This window comes from Schistocerca cancellata, chromosome 10 (assembly GCF_023864275.1).
Source record: "Schistocerca cancellata isolate TAMUIC-IGC-003103 chromosome 10, iqSchCanc2.1, whole genome shotgun sequence".
Lineage (NCBI taxonomy): Eukaryota > Metazoa > Arthropoda > Insecta > Orthoptera > Acrididae > Schistocerca > Schistocerca cancellata.
In genome coordinates this window covers 162,709,627-162,732,970 of record NC_064635.1, presented here as the reverse complement: position 1 = coordinate 162,732,970, position 23,344 = coordinate 162,709,627, and the positions used below count along the sequence as shown (strand labels likewise).

The 23,344-nt window shown below is 40.3% G+C and overlaps 1 protein-coding gene across 1 annotated transcript in view; it reads right to left on the bottom strand.

The window, feature by feature from the left end:
* Window positions 1–1,709: 1,709 nt before the first annotated feature.
* The window catches only part of LOC126106218 (uncharacterized), an 81,314-nt gene continuing 59,679 nt past the window's right edge, over window positions 1,710–23,344 (bottom strand). The window contains exons 5-6 of the mRNA XM_049912448.1: window positions 20,281–20,388; window positions 1,710–2,592 (exon numbers count right to left, since the gene is read on the bottom strand). Of these exons, the coding sequence (XP_049768405.1) occupies window positions 1,710–2,592; window positions 20,281–20,388 (991 nt within the window). The remainder of the gene's footprint in view (window positions 2,593–20,280; window positions 20,389–23,344) is intronic.

Below are 23,344 nucleotides of genomic sequence, written 5' to 3'. Positions count from 1 at the left end.
TGCCCCTCCATGTCAGCACCACACACATATTGCTAAAATATGTGATAACCTTGAATTAAATACAATTATTATTTGGTGGCAGCTTATCAGGACTAGAAAAGTATACAGAAAAAACTGCAAAAATGTTTGAACAAAAGCCATCTATTTCCTTCCAAGCTGCCAACAGCTCCAATTAATTACACATCTAGCAACAATATCGGAAGTTGTTCAAGTGTGAATGTTCCAACAATGAAATAAGCCAACAGATCTGATACATTATTTGTCAAGTTTAAAATGTGAGCTTACAGCAAACATCAACTGTCAGGTACAATGCAAATTAAAAGAAAGTGTAACATTTCATTTTCTGTGCAAAGGTGAGACCACGACCCCCCCCCCCTCCCCCCCCCACACACACACAAAGGAAGAAAGAATTTATAACTAGTTAAAGAAAGACATTGGGTATCAATTCAGACTGGTATTCCTACACTAATGACTAGCAAAGGACACTAGCACACATACAACAGGACAACAAAACACCCTGGTGTCACACCCCAGTCCACTTACGTTCCTCTTCACACTATTGCTTTTGTGTGCGCATTTGGTTAATGTAATCACTAGAGAAAGTGTTTTTTGAGCATTTTCACATTTTGGCTATATATTTACTAGGTCAGTCACCTATTTGCCTACAACCTCCACACGAGGCATCGATGAGATAATTCTCCTAAAGGAACTACAGAGAAAGTAGACGGAGATAGTTCAGTAAGGGAATGTAATACGTAGCAATTACTTACCTCAGTTATTATTTGCTTTTTATGTCTTAAGTGTACAGCAGTTTCATAGATTCATACATCAGAAGCATTTCACTTTTATTTACAAAGCATAAGTGTGGGTACTGTAAATGTAAAATAGTTCTAAATTTTTCTGTTTATAGATTAAAAACATTTTTCCTTATGTATCTGGCAAACAGTGTTAAGTAATTCTTTTTACGTATTCTCAGGTCAACATGCTCCTCCTCTTGTTGTTACCAAAGGCTGGGGGGGGGGGCGGGGAATATATTCAGTGCACTTCCACTATCACAATTTTACGGCTTTTAGAAACCTGCTCATTCTTTTGCTACATTTGTAGTTTTTACACTACACTTACTTTTGTAAAATGTAGTGTACACATCAGTAGCAGGATGTTTTAGGCAGTGCGCAAAATGCAAATACATCAAAAGAAAAAGTGAGTTCCTAAAAGCTGAAAAATTGGGGTGGGTGAAAGTCAAACCAAGGTCTCCCTCCCCCCCCTCCCCCTCACCCCCCTTCAGCCTCTGCTGATGGCATGGGAAAAACCAGTAGACTTTGGAATGAGTTGAGAGGAGTAACAAACACTGTAAGTATACTATACAGCATCTCACAGGGAAAAACTATTTTTAGTCTATAAATGGCAAAATGTGAAAGTCCGACTTACAGTATATTTACAGAACCCCCATTAATGATGCTCTGTAAATAAAAGCAAACACGTACATTGCAGAACATTATAAATTGCAGATCACTTAAGACAGAAAAAAGGAATAATAATTGAGATATATACCCCACCACAGAAGGTGGCCATCCGAACAAACATATTCGTTATCTATCCACGAGGCACTATAACAAACGAGAATCTTCCACAGCTCAAGCGTACAGTCAGAAATGCGGCAATTATTCAGCCACCGGCAGACAGGAGCGTGCAGAATTGCAGCCGGGCACTCATATCGTGACACGGCAGTCGGGAGGTACTGCCGCCGCCGCCACGACCGACGTCCGACCGTCTGCCGCGGCATCCGCCACGGCGACACCGTGGTGTACCGGCGGCAGGCCCACTACTACATTGCCACCGAACTGGTGATACTGCACATGCAGCTGGCGGTGCACAGCTTGGGGGTGGTGGTAGTCACTCGGGAGCACCGCCTGCTGCTGGTTCTGGTTGTGTTGCTGCAGCTGCAGCTGAAGCGTCTGATGGAAGTGGAGATTCTGCTGCTGCTGCTGGTAGCTGTGGTGGTTGCACAGCTGTCGGCTATGGCCCTGAGGGTGATGGTGGTGGTGGTGGTGGTGCTGCTGCTGTTCCAGCTGCCTCTGCTGCTGCAGTTCGTGCTGCCAGCGCTGCTGCTGCTGCTGCTGCTGCTGCTGCAACTCGAGCTGCCGACGCTGCCGCAGATCCTGCTGCGACTCGTGCCGGTGCTGCGGCTGCGGCCGCTCGCGGAATAGTTCGAGCTCGAGGTGCGCCTCCCGGTGCCCGTCCTCTGGGCACTCGCCCTGCCGCCGCTCCAACTGCGTCCGGTGGCAGTGGTGGTGGCGGGTGGCCTGCGCCCCCTGTCTGTGGCAGTGCTGCGGGAACGGCGCACGGGGGACGCCGGGCCGGACGCGCCCCGGCACCGCCCCGACCCCCGGCACCTCCCGCTCGGGTTCGGAGGCCGAACTGCGGGCGCAGTACGACTTGGGAGGGAAGGGCCGCCCCTCCAGCAGTGACACGTCCACGTCCAGGTCGCGCTCCACCACCTGCCACGACCACGGCTCGAATATCGCCCAGCTGCGGGAAGTCTGCCGCAGCCACACTCGTCGCTGTATGTGGAACCGCCAGCCTCTCAGGTAACTGCACACACAATTCCGCCAATCGATAATCCGGCGTTCGTTTCCCCTATCCGCAAAAGTGTAGTCTCGTATTGTATTTACGAAGTGTCATCATTCGTAGTTCTGTAAATATAATAACATAGTATGTTTCTACATTTTTCCATTTATAGATTAAAAACCTTTTTCCTAACAAATCGACATTCGACCGTCACAACGTTTTCGCTTTTAGAAACAGACTTTTTGTTTTGCTGCTTTCGCATTATTTGCACTTCACTTCTGTAAAATTTCGTACAATTAATCTCCGTGGCACTTTCCGACACCTGCGCTGCCAGTTACGCTGTCGTGTTTCCTACATCCGCCGCCACAGCTCGAGGATCCTGCCGTGAACGGTTACGCTGCTGCCTACAATATGCGAGTGTCCCGCCCTCTCGAGCTACGGTGGTGAGTGTTCTTACATTCAAACATTTGTGCACTGAGCCCGTTTTGTGTGTTTGCCAGCTGAGTAACATTTATAGATTTTCATAGTGGCCAGGGCTCAACATCTTCCGAATAGGCATTGTGCCGAATTGTGACAGATTTATAAATCTCTTGTATCTGTATATATTTCTACAATCAGATCAACTGTTAGCAACTGACACTGCAAATTCGACGACAAAGTTAAGTATTATTTTTACTACACGATATTATATGTCGAATAAACTAGTATCTGAACACTCTGTTCACGAACAGCATCTGTTCCTTGCTCCTGTATCCACTAAAGAACTGCACAGTGTGCAAAGGAAGATGTAACTGTCTTCATGTAACTCTTACAAAAATGAAATGAGGTGTAAAGGTTACAAGTGCAGAAAAAGGAAAAAAAGAAAAATCAAGTTGCGTTAATGAGCAATGAAGTTCCCTGTTTTAGTTCAACCTTTTCTAACAACACGAGGAAAAAAGTATATTGGCTTCAGAATATGCAGAAAGGCATAATTAACACAGTATATCAAATTTAGAAAGGATAATGTAATTAATCTATAAACAGAAAAAATTAGAAACGATTTATGAATTTTATATTTACAGAAGAACCACTGATGATGTATTGTAAATGAAAGTGTAAAGGTCTACCGTAAAAACTGACTAAATCACAATATGCTTAAGACAAAATAAATAAATACATAAATAAAATAAAAAAGACAATTAACTATTAAGTATTACTACATTCCCTTACTGAACTATCTCCATCCACAATTTTACAATACTGATATTAGAAGATTGGGAAATGGAGGTCTAGTACTTAACCCAGACAAATTTGTGTTCTAAGGAGAAATGTGAACAATAGATGCTGCCAAGTTCAGAGATACATTGAATATGTGCTTCCACAGACACTATGAGGACTTCTGTGTTTATTTACTGGAATGCCTGGAGAATCGAGCACTCTCCTTTATTTAAGATTTGATGGTGTGGGCGATCAATGAGGACGAGGTACAGAAGTTGTTTAAGATAATGGCCTGACATTTAATGTAAAGAACTGCTGGATGAGGGGGCACAACAAGGAAAAATGACAGATGTATAGGATGCCTGACACTTAGTGGGAAGCAGCAGAAAATGATGGAAAGTTCCAAAACCTGGGGAGTATAAAATATAAAAATGGAAGATACGACAGAGAAATCACCAAACATGCTAGGCAAGCTGATAGCTTTAATCTCACGAGAAGTGTGAGAGGAATGTTACCGAACAACAAAGTCCCCCAGAAACGTTAAAAAGGTGATGTACTAAACATATTATATACCAGTTGCCTTGTACACTGGAGGAAACTGGGTTCTGAGGAAAAGAAACAAAGTGAGGTGCAACCAAGTGAAATGAAGTTTCCGAGAAGCTGGGTAGGTGTAACAAACAAGAAACACTGGTGAGATAAGATTGAGAAACAAATATTAAAATGGTATGGGCATGTTAACAGAATGGATGAGAAGAAGATGTCTAGTAATATGCACAATATGAAGATGTAGAGCAAGAGACTGAAGGGAACGCCATTAGAGAAGTGGTGAAAAGGAGTTGAGGAAAGCATCCAGTAGTGATGACAAAAATGGGTCGGAGTAGGGACAGTGAGGTGATGGGGATGCTTGTGTGTGTGTGCGTGCATGCACGTGTCCCTTCTATGACTATGCCTCTTCTATCCCTGAGTAATGATCTGCTGTCATACGCATACATCCCAAATAGTTTCATAGAAGTTTAGCTATCAAGGGTTTTATGTTTTGAGGTAATCTGACACTACTGTGGTAGATTTACTTTACTATAGCTTCCAAGAATATGAAAGAACTGAATATAAATTTCAATGCACAGTAAATTTCGGTTAGCTGCTTTTACATATTTTTGTAAGATTTGACCATATGTAGCTATAAAGCTGTCAATATAGAACCAGCTGTCAAATCATACAAAAAAATCGGAAATTATTCACAACGTAAGACAGCAAGAAAATTACCACCATATACATATCCAGTATGTAAGTATGTTACAATAACTTAACGTAAGTAAACTTGGATCAAGTTAATAAGCTGTCAAAGTAGAGCCAACTGTCATACCTTGTGAAAACTACACAATTGTTCATAATACAAAGCAGCAAGAAAATAGTGACCAGGCACAGGTGCAGTCTGTAGATACGCTATGAACAACTTAACATAAATACACCTTTGTGCATATTAAATGTAAACTACCATCTGGGTGACAACATCTATACCATATATCATAATTGCAGGTTGTACTATAAAATGGCAATAAGACTGAAATAAGCTTATAGTGTGAAAGAATAATAAACTCTAAGACCTACCACGAATCAACTGCCATTTAAAATATCATACTGTGACCTATATTATGCTACAGGCCTCTACCATGCAGAAATTACTGAATGTAGATGTTTGAATTTGATATACCCAACAATTTGGCTACAGCAAAGTGTCAATTAGTATCTTTGGATAGGTAATACTTTCTTCTCCTATAGTGGTTCGATTTGACCGTACAACACAGTAAACGAAGTTGTTCAATTCGTCAGTGTATTGATGCAGACTGTCCAATGTGCCTACAAGGAATAGTACAACACTTGTAGCCATGTGACAAGTTCCACAGAAGTGTCTGTGAAAGGATCTTAACTGGCAGGGACCTGAGGTCGAGTCTCATGCCTTGTCAGTGACAACAGTTTACAAATCTGCACAAATTGCCACTGCTTGTGAACACAAGCCCATTTCCACCAGATTATGGGTGAACACTAAGAAGAGAAATGCATGCAATGGATACCTGCAGTCAGGTACCTTGCAAAATGCACTGCTCACTGCAGCACAGAGAATGGCAAGTCTTTTGACAGACCAAACAACACAGAAACTGGACAGCAGCAAACTGGTGGCATATACTGCCATCGAGATTTTGAATCCAACGACGGCACAATGAGGTGTTAAATCTGCACTGTGTGCAGGGTGTACTTAACGCTGGAAGTGGTTCTGCGACATCGAGGTTGTGTTTTTTGCACCGTCATTCGGGCCCACTTGTTCAAATTACTTACAATTAAAACTGGGATGTTTACTTCAGCATTCCCAGTGACCGAGTATTGCCCTTTCCTCTGTATCTTCACAACAAGAATGCTGCCAATGTTACCACCTTCCAAGATGATGACAGCAGTATCTTACACGTACGTTCCAGTTTGATCGACAATTAGGCACCCTACCATATCTTGACTGGCCCGTAAAATCAACTGATCCTGCACAAAAATTTCTGACACTATATAGAACAGTGGGTCAAACACGACAATCGACATCCCCACAATTTTGTACCTTTTTGGGGTCTTACCATCAATGAGTGGCTTCAGCTAGATAGTGCACACCTCGAGAAATTTGCGGACTCTCTTACTTGCTGAACAGAGGCTTCTATGAAGTGTAGAGAAGGTGTCACACACTACTGGTGTGAAGTCTCCTGATGGTGGCTAATTTCTTATCCAGTGTACTTATTAGACAGTCTTCTTGTACTTACTGTGTTGCAAAAACTATTAATGACTTGAAATATATTCATCTAAGGAAGAATGGTTGCAAATATTAGCAATATAATTGACGAACTCATCCAAACTTATGAATCTCATCTGTGCCGAGAGATTACTCCAAGGTTTTGTTCAGGTCTAGTCTCAGGGTGTATACATGGACAAGGAAAAAAAAATCCCAGATTTTTCCCGGATTTCTCAGTTGAAAATACACTTTCTCCCGGGTGAAAATACATTTTTCCCCATGTTATGTGAGAGTATACTTTTCCTTGGCACTGTAAAACTTATCAGTCATTTGAATGTTTATGGCACTTTAGAAAATGAAACTCGAGGGGGGGGGGGGGGGGGGGGACACGTTTTGGAAAGATCTTTGATGTGCAGCAGCAATATGTACGCTGCATATTTTCGTGTTACAAAGATATAAATTCGAATTCCACCAAACACCGCATGTTACTTTCCAAGGCATTGAAATCGAGATTGCGACGCGCTTTAGTAAGCCAGTCATAGCTCAGGTCATGTGATCTTGCCAGCGGATGACAGCATAGGACACTTGATGTAGTCAGCCAATAGCAAGATCACTCTTAAGTAGCGCGAACACACAAATAAGAAAAGTTGATGGTTCAAATTAATACACATAGTGTTGCTACAAGAAAAACAGAGGTTTCATATATAATCGTAGTCTCGGCGATTAATAAGCTGTAAGAGAAGCTAAGCTTCCGCATATAATGTTAATCTTTTTTGCGCATGTTACACTTTAAGATATATCACACAAATGTGCCAGTAAAATTTTTCATAACGACGTAAATGTCTGATCTTCTGGGCTCGAAATTCTTCTAGATGGTTGTCCTCAAAGAGCTGATTTTTAATTGAGAGTCAAACGCTCTGTGATTTAAGAAATTCATCATACATTCTCGCATATAGTTCATCTTGTGTAAAAGGAAATTTACTTTGAAAGGAACGCTTTTCAAACCACCATCCACAATGTTTTTCCCGTGACCTGTTAGAGACTGATTCGTTTCAGCAGTGGCCACAGAGCGCCAGATAACAGGCGTCATCGCTCTTGCGCAGCTACGATGACACAGGAAGCCCGTATGTTCGTACGTGTAAAACATTAAAAGATCTATCACTATGTCACAAAAGAAACAAGGCATCAGAGGACACTTCAAGTTCATCGGAATTTCGTGAACCATACTAAAATGCATAATTGGGCTTAAAGTGCACATTCGTATGTCCAGATTCGGATATAAATTGTCTTGAGTACCAGTACTGTTTTATCTCATGTTTGGTTCTTTATTATCGCATAATGCCATGCAAGCTAGAAGATGGAAAACGTGCACTTGAAATGCAGCAAACAGTTGAAACTTGCCAACAGTGTGAAATTAAACACTTAGTTTCAAATAAATTGACTGCCTCAGTGCAAAAGATTAATAAAAGTCAAATCTCTTTAGCAAAGCGACAAAAATAACTTCATTGTTCTGCAGGGTGATTAAGGCTTGACTGTCAGAAAGGTGGAAATAAAATCTAAAAATAACAACATATTTTAGCCTTCCGTAATTATGCGAACGTATTTTAATTCATTTGATAGCTCCCGGCCAGAGAAATCCATTTTGTTTTCATTTGATGTGAGAGTAATAAATGAAGAGGAAACAGCAAAATCACTAAACGTAAACACCGATCACATGGAGACTACCCACCTCCGCACAAGAACTCAGACTGCTCTGTGCATCAGCCCCAGATCCACTATATTTCCGAACCGTGGCAATACTAGATAGTGTCGCCCACCCACACATCCATAGCCAGAAGCAGGTGAAGGTACCACCCATACGCGACTCAACTGTGAATGCACAAGAGCCCACCTGCAACAGCTCAAACGAACCTGATGTCAACAGCTGTCACGTCACGCTCATCGGAGGCAATTTGTCGTTATGAATCATTGCATAGTCTTTCTAAAGCCTTTGACACACTTTGCTGTTGGCAGACGCTTGTATGAGCACTATGTTTTGTTGTTGTATATGGCGAATTTCCTTTGCGACTTAAGTTTTATTTTTGTTTTTTCCTGCTCTTGTTAATGTTTTGTTGCTGCAGTATTATCCTGCAGATGTGGGATACAGTAATATCCTTTGTTAGACTATTGGTTCTTACCAGTCAAAATCACAAAAATTTAACTGAAAACTAAAACAATGAAATATTCCCGGAATTCTACAAAATTCCCAGGTTTTTCCCGGTTTTCTCCCGGATGAAAAAATTCCTGGGTTTTTCCCGGATCTCCCGGTTGTCCCGGGTCGTATACACCCTGAGTCTAGATCAGAAAGTGACAGTTTGGTTGTGAATTAGCAAAACTCATGAATATGAAAAGGTTGTATCTATATTTGTATGAGTGAAGTGAGATAAGATAGCGTGCTGATAATACAAATCTTAGACCAGTGATACCTAAAGATGACAATGAGCCATCTGTACACTGTTATCTTATGTCCTACGTGCTAATGTTTATTTGCCTCAGCAAACAATATTATGAAAAGGATAGCTGATATTCACCATACAATGGAGATGCTAAGTGGTAGATAGGCACAAAGAAAAGACTGTCAGAAAATGAGCGCACGCGCACGCGCGCACTCTCTCTCTCTCTCTCTCTCTCTCTCTCACACACACACACACACACACACACACACACACACACACACACACACACACACACTAACACAGTCTCTAGCTGCAGAGGCCACACTGCGAGCAGCTGCACATGATGGGTGAGACAATTGGGGGTGGGGGTATGGATGAGGTTGGGATGGGGAAGGGAAGGGACAGCAGGGTAGGGGTAGGGGGATGGTACAGTGCTGCTTGTGAAAGCCTACACAGACATGCAGAGAGGTTATGGCAGTACGTGCAGTTGGGAGGTTAGACGGAGGGCAGGGGGGAGGTGGGGACAGCAGAAAAGGAGAGAGGTAAAAAGACTAGGTGCATTGGTGGAATAGAAGACTGTGTAGCACTGGAATGGGATCAGGGAAGGGGCTGGACTAATGTAGGTCGAGGCCAGCAGGGTTACGGGAACGTAGGACACACTGTAGGAAGAGTTCCCACCTGCGTAATTCAGAAAAGCTGGTGTTGGTGGGAAGGATCCTGATGACAGGCTGTGAAGCAGTCACTGAATTAAAGAACAGTGTGTACATCCTCCCACCACCACCTATTCCAGTCCAGTTACAAGCATCACCTAGCCCATCAAAGGCAGGTCTAATTGTGAAACCAATCATGTGATCTGTACAATGCCGTTAAATTATATAATAAATTACCCCAAAAAATAATAGATATTGACACAATCGGACAGTTCAAAACAAAACTAAAATTTTTTTTATTAAATAAAAGTTATTACGCAGTAATGGACTATCTGAATTAAAACATGTAGTGTAATTATAGTAGCCTGCATTGTAATACATGAGGAAATAATTATAATATGAAATCCAAAATTGTATAGTACTATAAGAAAATTACAAATTACACAAGGATATAAAACTAATTTAAGATACCTCAAAAATGTGTGTAAATACTAATTTTATGTGTATAATTGTAGGTATATTGTTATAATAGAAGGAAACATTCCACGAAGGAAAAATATACCTAAAAACAAAGATGATGTGACTTACCAAATGAAAGTGCTGGCAGGTCGACAGACAGACAAACGAATACAAACATACACACAAAATTCAAGCTTTCGCAACAAACTGTTGCCTCATCAGGAAAGAGGGAAGGAGAGGGAAAGACGAAAGGATGTGGGTTTCAAGGGAGAGGGTAAGGAGTCATTCCAGTCCCAGGAGTGGAAAGACTTACCTTAGGGGGAAAAAAGGACGGGTATACACACACACACACACACACACACACACACACACACACACATCCATCCACACATATACAGACACAAGCAGACATATTTAAGTCTGCTTGTGTCTGTGTGTGTGTGTGTGTGTGTGTGTGCGCGCGCGAGTGTATACCCGTCCTTTTTTCCCCCTAAGGTAAGTCTTTCCGCTCCCGGGACTGGAATGACTCCTTACCCTCTCCCTTAAAACCCACATCCTTTCGTCTTTCCCTCTCCTTCCCTCTTTCCTGATGAGGCAACAGTTTGTTGTGAAAGCTTGAATTTTGTGTGTATGTTTGTGTTCGTTTGTGTGTCTGTCGACCTGCCAGCACTTTCATTTGGTAAGTCACATCACCTTTGTTTTTAGGTATATTGTAGGTATATTGTATTGTATATGATTTTTGCTGACGAAATCCACACAATGTAAATCGTTACATGGATTAATAAAGAAATCAATCAATCAATCAAGCTAAGCTGCAACCACTGTGCTGCATTCTACGCAGACATGACAACTGATAAGCTGTCTGTCCACACGAACAACCACCGACAACCTGTGGTCGACAAACAGGTGGATCACCTCGTTGCTGAACACGCTACCCGACACACTGTTCTTCAGTTCGATGACTGCTTCACAGCTTGTGTCAACAGGATCCTTCCCACTGACACCAGCTTTTCTGAATTTTGCAGGTGGGAACTTTCCCTGCAATATACCTTAGTTCCTGTAACCCTCCTGGCCTCAACTTTCCTTAGTCTTTGTCCTTACCTTCTAGCCCCTTCCGTGTTCCCATCCCTGAACTAGACAGTCCTCTATTCTACCAATGTCTTTTTACCCCCTCTCCTTTTCTGCAAACTCCACCCCTGTCCTCAATCTAACCTCCTAATTGCACCTAGCTGCCCTACCCTCCCTTCAGCTTGTCCCTGTATGCTCCCACAAACAGCACTTTACCATCCCCGTACCCCTATCCCTACCCTCCTATCCCCCCCTCCCCGCCCCAGTTTCCTCCTTACCCCCACCACCCAGTTGCATTTCCCATCACGTGCAGCTGCTCACGACATAGTCTCGGCAGCCAGAAACTGTGTTCATTTGTGCGTGAGCTGTGTTTGCGTGAACACGTGTGTGTATGTTCTCTCTCTGGCGAAGGCCTCATTGGCCGAAAGCTCGTTGTCTGACAGTCTTTTTGTTGTGCCTACTTTCCACTCGGTGTGTCCACTATATGGTGACAAAAAATTTGAAATGCTGTCATAATTTACTTGTTGAGCGGTATAATCGTATGTTAAAGGTCTAAGTACATCGTGAGACAAGTATTACATTAAGAAGCTGCATATATGAGTACGTCTCAAATTACTCTGACTGTATTCATCCCGCATTTCAGAATGAGAGCAAGAAAATTAAGAAAATGGTGAAAGGAAAAAGTTTATCACTTACTACATTTTTGCTGTTCTTGGAATAAAACTACTGCGTAACACATGACTTTTAACCTGTTTCTTCTTTACTACTAACTCTATTTACAACACTTTCCCAGACAGTACCCGTATGTACCAATTAATGTACCTTCACAATTACATAACAGCACAACACATAGTTCAGGATTTATGAGATGGATGAAAAGCTAGCTTTGGTTAAAAATAACCCAGACTATATTCGTTCAGTATTTCATAAAGAAAGCACTTAACAACTTACAACAAACTTTAAACACACTTTCAAACCTTTTCTAAACTACTACTCGCTTACATGCTAAACTTCAAATATTCAATGCATTAACTCATTTGTAAAGTAAACAGGCATTTGAAGTTGTTTTAGATGAGGGAATTCGATTCTTTAAGGAACTGCCAATATACTGGATGGAAACTAATACTCAGGTTTCCTGTGACTGGAAGAAAATCATTTCATTAATGCATCACTGACTGCTCAATTCAGCTACTAAACTGCCATACGTCAATGCCTGTAACTGCTTGTGGCAGATGTTATCAATGAATGTTCCAAGGCAAGTGCAGCGACTGCCCCTCATAAACTAGGTATAATGAAATTTCAAATCCAAAAATTACTCAAATGTGGAATTATGAATTCTTGTTGCCACACAAATGATTCACATGTAATCAGAAAGTCTACCAACAATTTGACAATCATGGGCAATAGTCTCTCAAGATACCTATCATATATATTTAAAAACTACAGTATACTCCTGATTATTCAGGGTAATGTGGGGGAGAATATGTACAAATAATCAGAAAAAATGAATAATTGATATATTTTCAAACATGTGTTCATTGTTTGAAAGTTTGTTCAAGTTCTGTGAGTAGGTACTGTAGGCCTGTTTATTTCTTAGAATAGTCTGTGATATTAGACTGCTTCTGAGAGCAACTGACTGGTTTTTTGCACGACAGTTTGAATTTTTCTTGTAGCAGTAATAACATTATACTAAAACCCCTCTGGGCATATAAGCTAGAAAAGTATCCACACATTGCAATGCAGTACAGTGACTGTCAAGGTCATGTCTTCACCTCCATTTTCCTATTCACTGTGCTCTTATTTGTTTTGTTGTGAAGCAGTGACCACAATTTCAACATCACTAGTGTACTTGAAGCCAGGTTCACAGGCACTGATCTTCAGCCACTCATTCAAGTTTTCTTCTTTGACATCTTCAAAGCCATAACCCTCTTTGACATCTTCAAAGCCATAACCCAGTTGCCATATTCATTAATTGTGCAGTTGTTATTTCTTCATTACTGAAACCCTGAAAATCACTTTCTACTATGTCTGGAAGAATTTTCTTCCCTTGACTTCAGAAATCCTACATATGGCATCCAGAATTGTCAACTTCTTCCATAGCACCACCAAATCATCCTCATTAACATGCATTCTCAGTAGGCAAGCCGTGTAGTGCTGTTGTTACCAACTCCGTTATGCCTTGGTCCATTGGCTTTATAATGACCATCACATTAGGCAGTAAAAACTTGGTTATAATGAGACCATCATCATATATGAGAATCCTCTCATTGGGTTGTGAAGAAGCATTATTAAGCAATAAAACAGCCTTCTGTGGCAATTCTTTCTCTTCTAGAGATCATCAAACTTGTGGTACAAAATGTGTGTGAAACCAGTTTTTGAAAATTTCACTATCCATTCATGCTCCTTTTCAGTTGTAATAATCCATAGGGTGACACTCAGCTGTGATATATGAGGGTTGGAACTTAAGTAGTCGCAACTATTTATTCACAACCGACACAAAAGAGTTACATGTTTGCACCTGTTACTTTCCTTCAAAGTAGTCACCAGTGTTGTGTAGAACCCGTTGCCAGCGATGTGGAAGGGGTAGTATACCGTTAGCAGAGCCTGTTCTGTTGATGGTTCCAATGGAGCGGTCTGCTTCCTGTCGAATCTCTTGAACAGTTCTGAAGCGAATGTCACGAACTGGTTCCTTCATCTTCGGAATCAAGTCAAAGTCACAAGGACTTAAGTCTGGGGAGTATGGTGAATGGTACAGTACTGCCCAGTCCCACCGCTCGAACAGAACAGCCACAGTTTGCACTGTATGTGCAAAATAATGGGTGGGTTGCGCACAGAGCGTCGCTGCTTCTTTCACAAACCTGGTCGCAAGTGATGCTCCAAAAACAAGCAGTAGTACAGTGCATTGACGGTCTGCCGTGGAGGAACGTAATCAGGGTGTATACGTGGACAAGGAAAAAAAATTCCTGGATTTCCCAGTTAAAAACACAGTTTCTCCCGGGTGGAAATACACTTTTTCTGTGTTATGTGACATATTTTTCCTCGGAACTGTAAAACTTATCAATCATTTGAATGGTTATTGTTTTATACACCGGCATAGAATTTCTCAGCCCTTTAGAAAACGAAACTCAGAAAAAAAGATAATGTACGCTGCTTATTTTCGTATTACGAAAATATAAATTCAAATTCGACCAAACACCTCATGTTACTTTCCGAAGCATTGAAATCGAGATTGCGTAACGTGATCTCGCCAGACGATACAGCGGATATTCAGAGCTTAGGACACGCGATGTACTCAGCCAATAACATTATCACTGTTAAGTAGCGTGTACACACAAACAGGAAAAGTTAATGGTGTAAATTAATATACATAGTGTTGCTTGAAGAAAAGCAGAGCTTTCACATGTAATATTGGTCTCAGAGACTATTAAGCTGCAAGAGAAGCTAAACTTTCATGTATAACGTTGATCTTTTATGCGCGTGTTACACTTTAGGATACATCACACAAATGTGCCAGTAAAATTTTTAATATGGACTTAAATGCTGATCATCTGGGCTCAAAATTTTTTCTAAATGGTTGTCCTCAAATAGTTGATTTTTTAAATGAACTAAGTGCGATAAAAGAACCAAGACATCAGAGAAATTTCGTGAACCATACTAAAATGCATAATTCGGCTTAAAGTGCCCATTCGTATGTCCAGATTCGGTTGTAAATTTTATTGGACTAGCAGTACTGTATTATCTCATTTTTGGTTCTTTATTATGGCATAATACCATACGTGCTGTAAGATGAAAACATGCTCTTTTGAAATGCAGCGAACAGTTGAAACTAGCCAACAGTGTAGAATTAAAGACTTCATTTCAAATAAATTGACTACCTCAGCCAAAAAGATTAATAAAGCCATAATTCTTTAGCAAACTAACAAAAATAACTTCATTGTATTGCAAGGCGATTAATGCTTGACTGAAATTGCTGCCTGGGGCAGATACCGCAGTTTGCTCCCAGCGAATATGGCAACTTGCGCACGCCAGTAAAATTTTTCCGGGTAGCATCTTTCTGCTTGCTTATACAGCTAATAGCCACAGTTTTGTAGCCAGAAGCGGGAGAAGGTACATACGCGAATCAACTGCGCATGCAATGGGCCCGCTCGCAACTGCTCACACGAATCTAATGTAAACAGTTATGACGTCACGCTCATCGGAGGCGATTTGTTGTCATGAAGCATTGCGTAGTCTTCCTAAAGCCTTTGACACACTTTGCTATTGGCCGAAGCTTCTATGAGCACTGTGTTTTGTTGTGTACATGGCACATTTCTTTTGCAACTTAAGTTTTATTTTAGTTTTTTTCTCTCGTTCATGTTTTATTACTGCAGTATTATTCTGCTGTATCGGGATGCAGTAATATCCTTTGTTAGATTATTATTTCTTACCAGTCAAAATAACAAAAAATTGACTGAGAACAAAAATGAAAAAAATCCCGGAATTCTAAAAAAGTCCCGGGTTTTTCCCAATTTTCTTCCGGTTGTCCCGGGTCATATAAACCCTGGTAATGCATTAGGATAACACCATCACAGTCGTACACAAGAATCACCATAACTTTAGACAGGTCCACTTGCACCATCAACAGAACAGGCTCTGCTAAGGGTATACTACGCCTTCCACATCGCTGTCAATGGGTTCTACACAACGCTGGTGACTACTTTGAAGGACAGTAACAGGTGCAAACATGTAACTCTTTTGTATCGGTTGTGAATAAAAAGTTGGCACTATTTCATTTCCAACCCTCGTTCTTGAACACGTAGGTTTTATTGATTTTTCAATCACTACTATAGTTCAATTCTTTTATCTTGGCGGTTCGCGCATGCCCGCCCAGACGCGGGAGACTGCTCCGTTGCCAGCTGCGAGCGCCAAGCAAACATACGTTTAGGGGGGAGCGCGCAGTTTATGAAGTAAAGCCACCACGGCCACATTAGCCCTTTCGGTGCTACAGAGACGTGCTCCCCACATTCCGCACTGTGCGCGATTTTGTCATCACTGCACTGCTCGCCTGTGCAGACACTGGTGTTCCGACTGCTTTGACACACTTATCATTCGATTTCACAAAAACTATTTGGCCCAAAAATTAGAATTTTACACATCATCTTGACTGATACCTTCCCCCCATAAATGACTTAATTTTGTTTCGATGTTCAACACAATTATTGTGCAGCATTAAATGTAGTAAACCACTGCACGAAATTTTTAAGAGTTTGCAGAGGTAAAAGTCCATAGCGTATACTTTCCGTATGGTTGATTTCAGTTGCCACTAGAAATTTCAAAAAATTACATTCAAACGAATAAAATTCATGAATTAAGACATTTCGATATTGTTTTTAAACAAAGAAAATATTAAGCACAGAACAAGGATTGAACTCTGAACCTTTCGCTTAGCAGCCAAACACATTAACCATTATGCTAACGCAGCTCATTATTCAATATAGATCCTGGAGGACTTTAAACTGGGATGCAAAATACCGCCAAACACTGTTATGACTATGAATTACTCACGTTTTGTCGAAGTACAATAGGAAATAAACATTACCGCTGTTCTTTATTGCAAAAAAGCAATTAGTAAGGATGATACAAACACCTTTCCTTGCTATCGCCTGAATTAGGAGGCTTATTGCTTGTTTGGTTTAATTAATTAATAATATATGAAGAAATTGGTATAAAGAATGTTTTTTCCAAACTTTCTATAAAAGAAATTCTGCTATCAAGATATTGACTTCATTAAGTTACTTTATTTATGACTGAAAGTTTCTAAAACTGAAGACACTCGTCTGTGCTCTGAATGCAGTCGAGCTCTGGCAACGTCGTTCTCTGTTCATTGGCTGACTGTGTTTTGTGACGTTAGATGCGCAGAACGAACCTAAACTCGGCTGCCGTCATAAACGACGCGCACTTTAGTTTCACTTTCTGGTTCCCAGAAGCATTAGTAGTGCAAAAAACTGTTATGCATTCCTTAAATGACTTATATCCAGGAGTACAAACTTTGCTCTTAAAGGCAGTGGTTTTGGTTGCTAGACATTTACAATACAGACCACTTTTGTCTGCATTATGTATCTGGTATGGTGTGAAATTGTTTTCTTGCACAAATTTCTTGAACTCTTCCCAGAAGGAATCAGCTGCTGCAACATTTGAATTACTTGCACTGTAAGTTTGTGAGTCCTGTGATCTTTCACACTGGTTAGTCATCCAGATGAGGCATTAAATTCTCCCTCTAACTCAGCTTCAAAATTTAGCTTTTTTGGCACACATCGACCTTAAACAATGACACCTTGTGATCATTTTTGATTAAGTCATTGCAAAAGAACAGTATCTCATTCATCAAATGTAGATCTCTTCATGCTTTTTCTTGCAGATAGTCCTTCAGAATTAGAATCCCATTTCCTGACAAAATCCTGTATTTTCTACCAATTCTTTTTAATGTGCCAAACAGTCTGCATTCCAGTACCATAACCGAACAATCTGCATTCCAATACCATAATCAGCAATTATAGTTTTGAAACTTCCTGGCAGATTAAAACTGTGTGCCCGACCGAGACTCGAACTCGGGACATTTGCCTTTCACGGGCAAGTGCTCTATCATCTGAGCTACCGAAGCACGACTCACGGCCGGTCCTCACAGCTTTACTTCTGCCAGTATCTCGTCTCCTACCTTCCAAACTTTACAGAAGCTCTCCTGCGAACCTTGCAGAACTAGCATTCCTGAAAGAAAGGATATTGCGGAGACATGGCTTAGCCACAGCCTGGGGGAGGTTTCCAGAATGAGATTTTCACTCTGCAGCAGAGTGTGTGCAGAACTGCAAGGTTCGCAGGAGAGTTTCTGTAAAGTTTCGAAGGTAGGAGACGAGATACTGGCAGAAGTAAAGCTGTGAGTACCGGGCGTGAGTCGTGCTTCGGTAGCTCAGATGGTAGAGCACTTGCCCGCGAAAGGCAAAGGTCCCAAGTTCGAGTCTCGGTCAAGCACACAGTTTTAATCTGCCAGGAAGTTTCAGATCAGCGCACACTCCGCTGCAGAGTGAAAATCTCATTCTGGAATTATAGTTTTGTAGCAGTTTCCCCATTCTCAAATCTTTCAATTAATATTAATATCAACATGTATCTCTTTCATTTCTCCATCATCTGTTTTACAATGTTCTTTTAACTTGCTTCATTGACACTTGCATATCAATTAACATCAGAAAACTGAGTTTGTTTTCGATTTACACAGAACAGGCTACCTGGTGACAATGGAAATGGTATTCTGTTGCCACATGGCAGTCGTTTAAACAATGGAAATGACAGTTATTGCCAAGTGTTGTTTATTCCAGTTTACTGGAGAAAAATATTGCAAGCTTTTCAGATGCACAAACAATCTGCAAACTAGACAATCCACATGCAAATAATCAGGAAGACACTATCTTGAGAACTAACTACTTACTTCTGTCAGCCCCTCCACAAAAAATTACATATTATCACAGGTACATTGATGGCGCTACAATACATCCGAGATAAAAGCAGCTCTGCTCTGTGAGGAACATGATTTTAATGTTTCTCACTTGCCCAGTCTCATGATGGGGAAATTAATTGCCACAGATTCAGCTCTCACTTGAAGGTGCTTTTAATGTCTTCTCGTCATTCATTCAAGTAAAGTATACGATATTTTGTGAATGAAGGTGTGTGTAGAGTTCAAGTTTAAATCCATACTGCCTCATTTAAGAAGACTTAAGCAATTATTCCACGAAGATTCCCAAACTCCAAATTTCCTGCAAAACGTGGCATTCAGAAATTGATAAAATGATGCCTCTTACTCAGAGTGTAAATGTGAGGTTTCAGTTTCAGGTTCAGAAGCACTGAAAAAACTACCGAAAAAGATATGACAGACGGCTTTCACAACAGACAGGTGTCAAATGTATATCTTGTCATTCTGTACTTTAGTTATCACACCTGAAAGTTTTTTACGTTTCATGTTTTTGGGCATTACTTCAAGCTTATAGCGAAAGGAGTGGTGCAAGGGGACAGCAATTGTATTGTACAAGTAATGAAGGTCAGTTTCAACTTAATGGCATGTGAATAGCCAAGCTAATTACTACCAGTTCACCAGAAATCCTCACACTGTTCACAAATTCCTCTTCACGATAATGAGTTTCACGTGTGGTCTCTGACTGTCAATTTATTTGGTTCAATGTTCTTTGAAACCAATGTCGATACAGATGTTTATCTTAAAATTTTTGAGAACTTGTACTCTCAGTTAAAGGAGCATATAATAATGTACGATTTTTTGCAGCGAGATGGAGCTAAATGTGCTATGACATATCTCACCTGGCACTGTCTTGTATCACAGTTATTTAACAGAAGGTTGCACAATAATCATAGGTTCCTAGGCACCTTGTTCACATGACTTGTCTACTTGTGATTTTTTTGTATGTGCAGGATACAAATAATAAAAAAATGGTAGAAAAATGTTAAGAAATGGATGACATTTAATGCAACTACTAAAATCATATTGTTACTTTATTGCACTTATTAAACAAATAACCATTTCACAATGATCTTATTACATTTTTAATATGATAGGATTCGGAAAAAGAAAAACAAGTTTTCACCATTCACTTTGTTTTAGGTTGGTTGGTTGATATGGGGGAGGGACCAAACAGTGAGCTCATCAGTCCCATTGGGTTAGGGAAGGAATCAGCCATGCCCTTTCAAATGAACCATCCCGGCATTTGCCTGAAGCGATTTAGGGAAATATGGAAAGCCTAAATCAGGATGGCCAAATGCGGGTTTGAACAGTTTTCCTCCCAAATGAAAGTCCAGTGTGCTAACCACTGCACCACCTTTTTGTTTTAGGATAATCATTAAGAAACTACTCTGTTTTCATTACAATGCTTAATACAGACATTAATATTCCCAAGCGAAAATGTAAAAAAAAAACATCACACAAGAAGTCGTCAAACTACAGGTAATAGCTGCCACAAAAAATGAGATCCAACAAGACAATATGTTTCAAAGGCAATCAGAGATCATAACAAAAAAATCAAATACAACATGAAGTGCACCTTAAAACCTATTTCTCATACCATACCAAAAGCAGAGCACACATTTGTAAATTACTTACAGCTCATTAGCAGCCAGTATTTGCAGTGCTTCGGAGACAAATGCATAAAATGTATAAAACAGCACGTCGTCCCCGTACAGGCGTAAATCGACAGGAGCCAGTTTATCCCTGAAAAAATATTTCGCTTCACATAACACACTTAGAACAATCACAATAAAGAAAAGAATGAACATCTTCAAAAATCAACACTTCAACATTATGGCACTCTAAAGTATTATATACAGTGTGATTCTTATTAACATTTAATCCTCAGTTCTCTATGATAATTTCTGACACAGTTACTTGCGCAGATGACATGTGTCCACAACATAAATGGTGAATTTGGACAGTTTGAATGGTGTATATGACTGATTTTAGAAGTGTTTTATTTAAATCCAAATATAATACACTTAATACACATATTCAGTAAGGTATACAACAGGTGGTAATTATTTTAGGCAAGTGTTTGTAAACAGCTCCAGTACCTCTCTCATAGCCGTCAACTTGTCATTCTTGATACAAACACCTCTATCAGGGATACTATCTAACCTCAGACATCTCAAGTGCACAATCTGAATCATTTTTCACTCGTGCATAAGTAGCACGATTCAAATCCACTGCCATCTGACTTACCTCGCAACTTTGATAAACTCTTTCTAGAATGTCTCCGAGGTCCAAACGGATATTAAAAACCAATCCTTTTCCTAGAAAATTTACCATGAACTTCATTTAAGTAAATATTAATTTATTTAGCATCAATACATTTTGCAATAATGGGTGTAACATTTTCAACCGAAAATGACATTGTAATATCTATTTCTCTGTTGTCTGAGCTTCATATTTAGGTGTAGTAATATAACAAGATCTTTTTTCTGCCATGGATAGGATATTTACTTTTCCTCCATTTAGATATTCTATCTTTCCCTAAAAGAAATACATGCTAGTGAATTACTTCTTCCTGCGATTCATATTCAATATTTTCTGACACTTCATTTTCTGTTACTGAATTGTTACCACTTTCATGCACACAGTTCTCATTATCTGAGTCAGTAATATCAATGTCAGGATCTCCATTACTCATCGCATGGAACCACTCCAGCCGTACATCAAGATCTCTGCTAAACTTTGTCCTAGGTTCTTTTGCCTTAGCAATCTATTCCACAAACTAAAGGTATAGAGAATATTTACTTTTTGCAGGTAAGTATTCTAAGTGAAAAGCAAATTACCTGCAATTAGTTTCGATACACCTAAAATTGCGCACATGAAAGCTGGATTGACTGTAGGAAAGCAGTAAAGTAACATACATTTACTTTGTTCCAAATTGTAGCACCAGTGCTCATGCAGATGAGCAATGTCCTCCAAGCACTAATAATGGTTCATAAACAATGCCAATGATGGCTGACACTAATGGATGGGGAGTTAATGGAAAGAAAATCATGTAGATGACGAGCAACGTAGGGTTAAAAACCCCAGAAGTGACTTAGATAACTCTAACCAGATGGCGAATGTCGAGCGTGTGACGTCACCAGGCGACATACCTTGCCGCATGTGCAGTGGTGGAACCTATCAGTCTCTCTCACTCGATCATCACGACCCAAGTCGAGTATTCACTTTTGCGTGGCTCCGGGCCTAAGTGCACAACTTAAGTGCGCGGGGTTCAGGTCTCTTAGTCTCACATCTGGCTAGCAGTATTTTTCCCATTGCTGTGGACAACTATGTGTTTACAATGAGATGATAATCATTTACAGCTTCTGCAGTCACCGCTGGTTAATTGCAGAGTACAGTACAACAAAAACCTATACTGCATCACGAGTAAACAAGTATAAGCTTCTGATTGCATCAAAACCAGTAAATCATCTACATGTTCTTTACTAAATAAAGCTGGAGGGGGACAGGGATAACTGGAAAGAAATACAAAGTAAGAACAGTTTTTGCTCGGTTATGGCAAGGACAATAATTTCATAACATATACATTTACAACATGTCACATTCCCAACTGCTGCACGTGTGGCGAGGTATGCCACCTGGCAACGTCACACGTTCAACATTTGTTGCCCTCTTTTGGGTATTTCCCGACATCTGCGGCACCGTGAATCTTACATTACATTACATGCCTCAGCATCATCTACGTCACTTTGAGGGTTTTTAAACGTTAATAAGAATTTTTATACCACCTCCTTACCTCGAATGTAAAAAGGCTCGGAATAGAGGGGAATAGTTAACGAAATAATAAGCTGTGAAACAAAACAAATCATTAACCAAAATTAAGGCAGTTGTTGCTGTGTTCACCCTCTCTACCAGCAACCCAGCATTATGCGCATGGCCTATATGGCACTCGCAGGGGCCACACCTGCAGATGACAGCCAGGGGACTCCGTGCGTCCACTGAGTTAACAGGTCACAATGGAAATACCACCTGAGGTCACTGGCACGGAAAGCGTCAGTTGTAGTGTCACAGAATTGTTGACATATGTATTTATACCCACAATCCCAGTTAAAGGCACATTTACCTACAAATTGTTTCTGTATCTTAAAGTGCACCATTATTTCACACAATTAATTTTTATTTCACTAGTATTTGATTGTCGTTGTTATTGTTTTCTTATTTCATGCAGAGCAAGAGAATGCCACACTTGGCTGGGATTCATCCACTCTATTGCAGACCAGTCACTGTCACGCCTACTGTGTGGGCCAAAGATGTTGATACGATGGGCTCCAAGACACTATGTAGATGCTGTTTTGTTTAACATTAATTATTGTTAATTGTTTTTTCTTGTTTCATTGGAAGAATTTTCTAAGAAAGGAATGGGGACATGTAATTTATCTCTGCTGGCCAACATGTAACACAAATGGAGAAAATATATTAACATATTAATAAAAAAAACTGGACTTCATTTTATGACAGCAATGAAAAAGCAATTGCAATTAAATTTTTTCTGAGTTAGCCTCCTGTTCTAAAAAACTGTTAACCAACCTACTATTTGAGATTTATATAATAGAAACATTCCACGTGGGAAAAATATATCTAAAAACAAAGATGATGTGACTTACCAAACGAAAGCGCTGGCAGGTCGATAGACACACAA